Source organism: Gavialis gangeticus, unplaced genomic scaffold, assembly GCF_001723915.1.
Source record: "Gavialis gangeticus isolate Ggan-Ray unplaced genomic scaffold, GavGan_comp1, whole genome shotgun sequence".
Classification (NCBI taxonomy): Eukaryota; Metazoa; Chordata; order Crocodylia; family Gavialidae; genus Gavialis; species Gavialis gangeticus.
Genome location: NW_017729026.1, coordinates 47,317,797 through 47,326,902, shown reverse-complemented (window position 1 = coordinate 47,326,902; position 9,106 = coordinate 47,317,797). Strand labels below are relative to the sequence as shown.

The 9,106-nt window shown below is 39.0% G+C and overlaps 1 protein-coding gene across 2 annotated transcripts in view; it reads right to left on the bottom strand.

The window, feature by feature from the left end:
* The window catches only part of EPHA7 (EPH receptor A7), a 290,299-nt gene that overhangs the window by 53,664 nt on the left and 227,529 nt on the right, over window positions 1-9,106 (bottom strand). For both annotated transcript variants that reach the window (XM_019520196.1, XM_019520197.1), the window contains exons 6-7: window positions 5,158-5,282; window positions 1,359-1,527 (exon numbers count right to left, since the gene is read on the bottom strand). In XM_019520196.1, coding sequence (XP_019375741.1) covers window positions 1,359-1,527; window positions 5,158-5,282 — 294 coding nt within the window. The remainder of the gene's footprint in view (window positions 1-1,358; window positions 1,528-5,157; window positions 5,283-9,106) is intronic.

Sequence of the window (9,106 nt, the reverse complement as noted above, 5' to 3'; positions counted from 1 at the left end):
GTCAGGGTCCTAAGTGTTTTTTTTTTTTTTTTTTTTTTTTACGGGGGGCAGAGTGGGAAAGTTCTTTCTTACTCCTTGTCTTACGGAGTCTTTCATCCTCTCACCCTTTCCTTTCATGTGAGGAGGATGAAGGATAGTTTTCAGCTCTTTCACGAGTGAGGACATCAAAGAAGAGCAGTCAAGAAACTTCTCTAACCATGGGAGGGCAGGGTGGCACCTTCTAGAAGGAAGGGCAGGGTGGCAGGAAACTTCAAGGAAGGAGGGCAGGGTGGCACCTTATTCAGAGACACATGAGTTTTCGTAAGCTACAGCCTACTTCCTCAGATGCTGTGAATTCATGAATCTAACAAACTAGGCCACCCTAATGGGCAGATTCAGCATTTTGAAAAGTGGGGTGTGTGAGTTGTGACTTCACAGACCTTCACTTCAGGGATAACTACACCTCAACTCCCAGCCTCCCCTGCCACACCACCAGGGCAAGCAGACCACACTGGAAGACTAGCAACAGAGACTTTTTTTTAAGTTCCTCAAGCAAATAAAAGACTGCCCTCCCCTCTTTCCTTTCCCTCCATGCTGAGTGGCACATTTGCTCTCCTGCTCTCCCATTTCCTCCCTCCTATGGCTACCAGTACCCCCAGATGAGCTGGGGGCAGGGGAGGGCTTCAGTGCTGCTGTATCTGGACTTCGCAGAGAGCCAGACTTGACTAGAGACAGCGGTGACAGTGGATGGGCTGACAAGGAACACTACAGGTGGAGGGGCAAAATAGGGACCCACCCAATGCTGATGCTGATCCTGATTCCACCCAGATCTGCACAAAACCTGACTGGAGGAGGGAAGAGCAGCTCTGGAGCTTCCCCTTGCCCTCATCCCCAGGGCAGGCAGAGACAGCAGGAGCAGTGCACAGGAAAGCGGGCAGGGAAGGGAAGGGAACATGTCACTGAGCATGGAGAGGAAGGAATTTTTTTCTGCTTCAGCAACTTTAAAAAAAGCCTTTGCCTTTTTCTCATGCCGTGTGGTCAACTGAAATAGGGCGTGAATGTGGGCCATGCCCCCCCCCCTCCCCCGATCGGTTCTTGGCTACCCTGCTCTACCATCTACCTACCTTCAGACTAGCTGGGCTAACTACTTCTTGCTATAGGATTCTAATTTCTAGTGCTATTATAAAACACAGCACTCAGTTCATTACCCATACCAAAGTATAATCATGGCAGTTGACATGTGTCCAGAATAATTGATTTCATTCATAGAAAAAAAATCGTATGTATACATTTTCCATTCTCTCTTTCAGGTAATATCATGCTGTATCCATTTTTTTTATTGAATATGTTAATTGTATTTAAATGTGAATGGCACTTACCTGTGGCTTCTTCTAGTGTGGCAACATCAAGCCTGGGACTGTAAATTCCATAACCAGCAGCAGTAAAAGCACGAATCTGGAAAACATATACTGTTCCTGGTTTCAAATTATTAATGGAAGCTGAAGTGGACTTGGTTTTTACTGTGGAATAGGTCCTCTCCCTTTGATCCTAGAAACAATAATACAAAAAAAAATAAATGACATTACAGATAAGATTTCATTATTGTTGCACATAAGCTACTGACAAATATTCCTGCCCATTTATTTCAATTTTCTGCGCTCTTTTCACATAAAAATGTAGTGCACACCATGGCATTATATCACACTGTCACTTCATTGAGCAGTTCTTCAAATGACATAACATTTATATAGAAAGCATGTCAGTAATATAAATCCAGCAATAAAATGATTGGTTTTGTCTCTCTTATTAAGGTTTCCTTATATTCCAGTATAAGAATATTCGAAGGAAGGAGGGTAGTAAAGCACTGGAACAGGTTATTCAGAGAGGTGGTAGAATCTCTCTCCTTGGAGGTTTTTAAGACATAACTAGACAAAACTTTGGGTGGGATGATACAGTTGCAAGTAGTCCTCATTTGAACAGAGGGTTGGACTAGATCAGTGATTCCCAACCTTTTTTATACTGTGGACTGGCATGGGAGTGGGATGGGGTGCATGGAGTTGGCTACCTCCCTCCTGGAGCTGTTCTACCACAAAGCTTTAACCGTGCATGTGACTGCTGGCGGCAGAAGCCGCTCGCCCGGGCAGACAGATGGGAGTCCAAGTGGGAGCCTCATGCCATGACCTGGCAGCCAACCCTTCGTGGCTCAGTGGTTGGGAACCTCTGGATCAGATGACTTCCTGAGGTCCCTTCCAACCCTAATTTTCTATGATTCTATAATTCTATGAAAAGTTTGCTCATTGGTGAATTCCAAAACTAATTTCTATTGAAGAATCAGAAATATAAATGGAGCTTGAATAATGTAGCTCTTGGGTTTTGAAATGTCTTCCCATATCATTGCATGGTAAATGATCCTTACAGCAAATTCCTTAGTCTGACTAACTTCCCACAATCCTAAATAGCTCCCTCTACCTTCTTTATTAGAGAAGTTCTATATGATTCCTTTCAACAGCAATAGCACCAATAGCAATAAACTGGATATTGGGTCAAATTCTGAAGTTATTGCTTAGTTTTTACTCCGTTTTTATGGAGGCAAAATCTACAGTGTGAGGCAAAACAAGCAGAGAGTGAACTGCTCACTATATCATCCACAAAAATTAGAAGTAACACAATTACAAAATCCATATGTATCAACTCTTTTTTAAAAGCTGCTACACAGGTTCTGATGGACTGCAGCTGGCTACACTTACACATTGCATTGACTGGCCTAAATTGTCTTTCATTGTAGATGTGTGCAGTTCTGTTGATTTCAATGATGTTTTGTTCACTTAAACCAATGGAGAATTTTGCCCATTGTACTTCAGGGTAACAACAAAGCCCTTGCATTGAAATACAGAAACCCATAATTACATGTAGTGTGTCAGATTTCTTTTACAGGATCTGATGATGCCTGCTCCCATTGCTCATCCATGCTGTCTTTTGACTAAGCACGTCAGTTAATGTGAAATATTTTCATATCTCCACCAAGAAGAAATAAATGGTATCTAAACAAAGAGAATGGTGGAAAGCGCGTGTGCATGCATGTGTGGTGAATGGATTTATTGAATTTGTGGACATCAGTGGAATTCTAATAATTCAGAGTTTAGCTCCTGATACATAAATGAAGTTTATTTGAACTGTGCAAATCTGAGTTTGAAAAAGAAACGCAGAGATGTAATGCGAAAAAGCTCATAAGAACAAACATACTTGTGAGATTTCTGGCACTTTCCATTTCCAGTCCTAGCCAGATATCAGACACAGAAACACTTTCAGAACATTTCAGAACCTCAAGAAATATTTGATTTGATTTGGAGAACTTGGTTGAAAGTTCAAGATGTTGTATATATTACACATATAAATTATCTATATAGCTAAATAAAATGTTTTACTCTTTTGAAATAAAGTTCAAAAGCACACTCAAACCTTCAGTGTTAAGTGCATTCATAACTTTATATATTGTGAGTATTCCCAGTGACAAGGAACAATTTGCAGGTGCAGAATTCAGTTTATGTGCAACTGCTTGCAGGATAAAGACCTTCTTTTCTTATGAATTTAATTATAACTATAAATTGATATATGTAGGTGTTTCTTTGCAACAGTAATTTAATAATATTTCTTGAGCTATGCACACAGTTAGAAACTTAGCAATAAAATATATATACACATGTATATCTTATATATATATATACACACACATATACATGCATATATACATACATACATATAAATATTATATTTAATAAGCTCAAGACTTGTGTATGATGACCTAGAGTTCTGTAACTCCATCTAGAATTTTTTCAGTGATTTTTCACAAAGAGTAATGATAATTTTTACAGACAAAAAACCCACTTTGGATATGGAATAAACAAAACAAAACTAAAACAATACAGTCCGGCCTTTGGTAAATGTGTGACATTTTGTGTTTCATTTTAAGCTGGAATTTAGTTTTTAGTTTTTTAGGTTGTGGGAAGAAAGACCTGAATTCACTAGCTGAAATAATAAAATTCCTGTTGAAAGTCCCAATGTTGAAGTATACATATCTCTAACAAATTCTGTAATATGAATACTTAAATAATGTATTACTTGGAGTTATGAATGATCAGTGAAACTAATTACATTTTTACTTTCTTTTTAGAGTCACATAAAGCTATTTAGATAAGTATATTTGTATTATTCAGAGATAAGATAATTAATGTTGGATCTGATCTGATCTGAATTTTTCTAATCACACGCTATATAGTAAGCTGACACTCAGTTCTGAAATATATATTCACTTACTTTGCATGTGGAGTTCAAATATGATATCAAGAGAAACTCCTTTTTATTATATCTTTTATAACTTAATTCAGTTTTCTCTGTAGAATTTTTATAGCACTAATTACTATCTTATGTATATGCAACATTTCCATTTTAGACGATTCCAAAATTGTTATAGATTACAAATGAAATCTTGGCCCAGCTGACAAAAACAGCAACCCTCACCCCCTGCCCCTTATTGATTATAGTGGGGCCATCAATTCTTCCAGCATATAAAGGGTTCACTCCACTCATTACTGAACGGCGACCACTTGATAGTAATACATTCCTATTTTAAAAAGGGCATGTAAAAATGGCTCTGACATTACTGGAAGTTTATGAGGGCAAATGAAAAATAATTTACCCACTGAAATTAACAGGACAAATTTAGGAAGATTTAAGATGTCAGATATATCATTTACAACTCCTGGAAAGTAAGTCCTTTTACTACCAGAAGCAATAAGGAGATTTTATGCCTCCTCACAAGAGCAAAGTTTCAATGTTATATAAGTAACTAACAAAGGGATTAGCAACAAGGGAGAAAAAAACAAAAAAGCCACAAATTGCTTGGTAAAACGTGTCCAGCCAGACTTATTGTAATAAAATAAAAGCAAATAAGAAAATATCTTGTCAAGTAGCTGTTTTCATTTTTAAATTAAAAATACAGAACATACAAGGACAAGAAAAGCAAGAGAAAATAAAATTGGTAAAATCAACTACAAATGTCAAGTGACACCAAGAGATAATAGTTGGTATAATCACAACATTAAAATTTGCACACTGCAGAGTGGGGTGACATGATGTAAATGGCCCATTGTTGTACATTTAGATGCTCTCAGCACTTACTTTCTCATAATACTTGATTTCATATTCAGTGATGACTCCATTGGGATGTTCCGGTTCCTGCCAGGAAAGCTCCACACTTCTCTGTAGCACTCTCTCTTTCATTACTCCACTAACTTGCGAGGGAGCTGTTTGGACAAGATGTGTCAATAAACAATGAACAAATTCATTGGATGCTTCAAATCAAATGCCACTACTGATCAGTCCCATGCTGTGCCACTTTCATTAAGGTAAAAGAAAGCACCTTTTCATAGGCCACAATTCAAAAGCTAATGAATATTCAAGCAGGACCTTATTACCGTTCATAAAACATAATAGAAATCAAATTGAAGTGCAAACTGCAAATGATGGCATTGTTCAAGTTAGTGCAAAACTTGAACTGATGGGATCAGAATGACAATTAAGCAAATGAATTCTAATTAAGCTAAGAAAGTAGATTTTTAGATTAATCTGTGGTAAATTAAAAGTCTAAATATTTATTGCATATGTTTCTATAACAGTTATAAAAAAGAAGAGTGAATAGAAAGAAAACATATAAATGTCAAATTCTAACTCAATTCAAACAATTATGTATAGATTCTTTTATTAGCGTATATCATTTTTTTGGTTGTGAAAAAGACTGCAAAGTCTGCAAAACTATTTTGCTAATAACATTTTCTTTTCCCTCACTCCAAAGTTTCAGAAACACTCTTCTTATTTGGGCAGAGTTTCAATGCTTTTTGGAAGTTCGAGAAAATCCAATAAGCTTTTTTTTCTGAGTGAAGGGGAGAGAGAGAGAAAGAAAACAAAAACTTTTCTTCATGTCATACACACTTCAGAAATATACTCAGAAACAGGTGAATTTGGAAACTTGGAACAGTCTAGAAAAGTGTAGCATTATCACGTCACTTGAGGGAAAATAACGGTCAGTACAATGCTAGACTCTAAGTGACTGAAGAGGTAAAATAGTTTTTTCCAAAATAATTTTGTTTTCTCCTACAACGGACCTACATTCTTTGCATAAATCATAACTCATAGATATTTCTGTCTTATGATACTGAATAGTGGAATATTTTCTTATATATTTTCAGCAGATCTATCTCCATCATTTGATGTTACTACTTCAAGAGAGATTGGAGAAAGATAAAAGAAACCCATAATTCTCCAAGTGTACAGGTCTTGATATTGCTCCCATTAAAGTCAAGGGAAATAATCCCATTAGCTTTAACAGTGAAATATCAACTCCACATAAAATAAAAGCACATATGCAGAGAAGGTCTGACCTGCCTTCTACTGAAATTAATGAGAAGATCCCCCCCTCCCCACACAAATACATGGAAACTGGATCATATTTAGAGTCCATCCACAGCAGTGCATCCATACGTAACTTTGATAAATCATATATAGAGATAAAATTAATGTTACCTTCCTCTGACCTAGCATCCATTGCTGTAGGCATTCTGGTGAGTTTAATTCTTTCAGACGCACAGATAAAACCATCACTGTGTTAAATGATGCATATTTCCACACAAGTAATTGTCTTTAACCTATTGACATCACTGGGAGTAAGTGTCTATCCATAAGGATTAGCTAAAGAACTAAGACCTTTGGCTGTAACAAATAAATGAACTTGACTTTCCTGTGCCCTATCCACCTCAGTGGCTACTTACACCCTTTTTTATTATATTAGTAAGCACACATATTTTCTGTGCTTATTTAAGGAATAAGAAAATTAAAATATCTGCATGCTAACATAGCATTAAATGTTTAAATATAATGCTCAAGTCAAAATATGTATAGTAGGCTAAGTTAAGGTTGCTTTATAAAACTTACCTACGTCATTTCCTAATATATTTTTATAGTAATTGTCAAGTTGTTAACCTTTCTTTATTCTCTGACTTAAAAAAAAATAACTTTACATATAAGGAGTCTTTAAATTTTAATTTATTTACATTTCATGACACTGTTCGGCTGTCTTGGAAACAAAGGTTTCAGATTATGCATAATTATTTTCATTATGGCCTATTATGTCATTTACTCAGTATAATCAAAGTTGAAGCCCCTCAGTATAGCCTGCTGAACTGATAAAATCATATAACTGAATCATGCAAACTTCATGGTTTAGTAGACCAGGATATCTCTCTTTCCTGATAACTGAATGCTCAGAGTACTTTCACTCTAATTAGTGGCATATATTCCTTTTGGTAGCTAACTGTGGAATGCAGCAAACCAATTTACTCTGTCTAATTTTCTTTGCAATGATTAACTAGTTGTCTACTTTGTCTAAATGAGTTGCACAGCATGCTGGCTGAATTTCAGAGGGGTCATTAAATATCATGTATCATGTTCTATCCCATCCAGTAAAATGTTTACAGACTGCTGGTTTAAAATTTTAGATGTCCAAAACTGTTAATGTGCATACTTATTTGAAAGGATTATTTATTAGTGAGGTCATCTGAAATTATTCCCAATGTTCACTCCCTTTAGTTTTATCCTATTTAACTTTTTCATTTCACTGGTCATCATATTTATTTTCTTTTAACCTTGCTTTGCACCTGTTCCTGTTGAATTCCATGGGGTTGATTGTGGACCAATTTTCCAGTCTATACAGATCATTTGGGATCCTGGCCCTCTCTCCAGAGGCTCTGCACTCCACTCAGCTAGGTGTCATCTGAAAATGTGCTAATCGTGAATGTAACAGGGGGTAAGCTTTGGGCCAGATCTCATGCCTGCCCACCCACCTGTTTCTATGGACAATCTGCCCAGTCTTTCCTGTCATGACTGTTGTTTCCATAAACTATTGGTATAAAGTGGGAGACTGCTCATTACTGCCCCAATGCCAGGGGGTGCTATCTGTGGCTCCGTTCCTCCCCTACACTGCAGCCGAAGCCTCGCAGTTAGCATCCAGGTGACATCATGCTCCCAGGCTACAGCCAGACCAAGCTTAGCCCTCATTGTCAGTCCTCAGACACACACACATACATTCCGCCCTCCTCTCACTAGGGCCTTTCATGCTCCACCCCCTCTTACAGGATCTCTTTCATGCATCAACAACTTGTACCACTTTGCTCCCTCTTGGAGCAGGCCCCTTTGGCCATAGGCTTTACCTAGCGCACACCTTGGGTGGCAGATGTACCATCTTTCGGGCCTCTCCTGTGACCCTCACTGGAGTAATGGCCAGCCAATTACCTGACTGGGGCCAAACTTGCCCTGACCCCTCCCAGGGCAACTCTATACACACTCACACACACATACTGGGCTCTCAGCCCTCTGGTTTCCCCCTCACTAGGGCTCCACATCTCAGCCCCCTCACTGGGACCACAGGGCTTCCCTCCCTGGTGGGAACTCAGGTGGCCGTAGCCATGTCTGGCCCTGCCTGGGTCTTACACCCTCTTTGGGATGAGGTGGCTGTAGCCATGCCTGGCCACCTTGTACCCATAATGTTGTGGGGGCTAGGGGTTAAGGTGCCCTGACCTGCCTTTCACCAGGGTGGTAACTGGCTTGGTATTTCCTGGGAGCTTGCATGCCACTGGGAGCCCTACCAGGCCTCCCACTCCTGGCAGGGTGCAGTTTTAGGTCATACCCAGGACCAGGAGCCTCCAAGCCATCCCCACAAGCTCCTGCCCTTACCTTCAAGACGTTTCATACAGCCTTTCAGCCAGGCAAAGTTTCTGCCTGGCTGGCAGCAACAGAATGCAGCCTTTATGTACTAGGTTCTCAAAATGGCTGCTGCCATCAGGCACATGCTGGATGCCTGACCCAGCCCTTAAAGTGGCAGGCACCAACAGTGCCCTGCCACAGTGAAAATCATGCAAATCATTAATGAAGATGTTGAACAACACAGGACCCAAGACAGGGCACTCTATATTAAGGAGGAATACACATCCTCGTCAGTTAGTAAGGAGTCAGGGAAGAGGCACTCTGAAGTGCTTTGGGTTAGGGTACAAGGCAGTCGAGGGGAAAGGGACTTAAC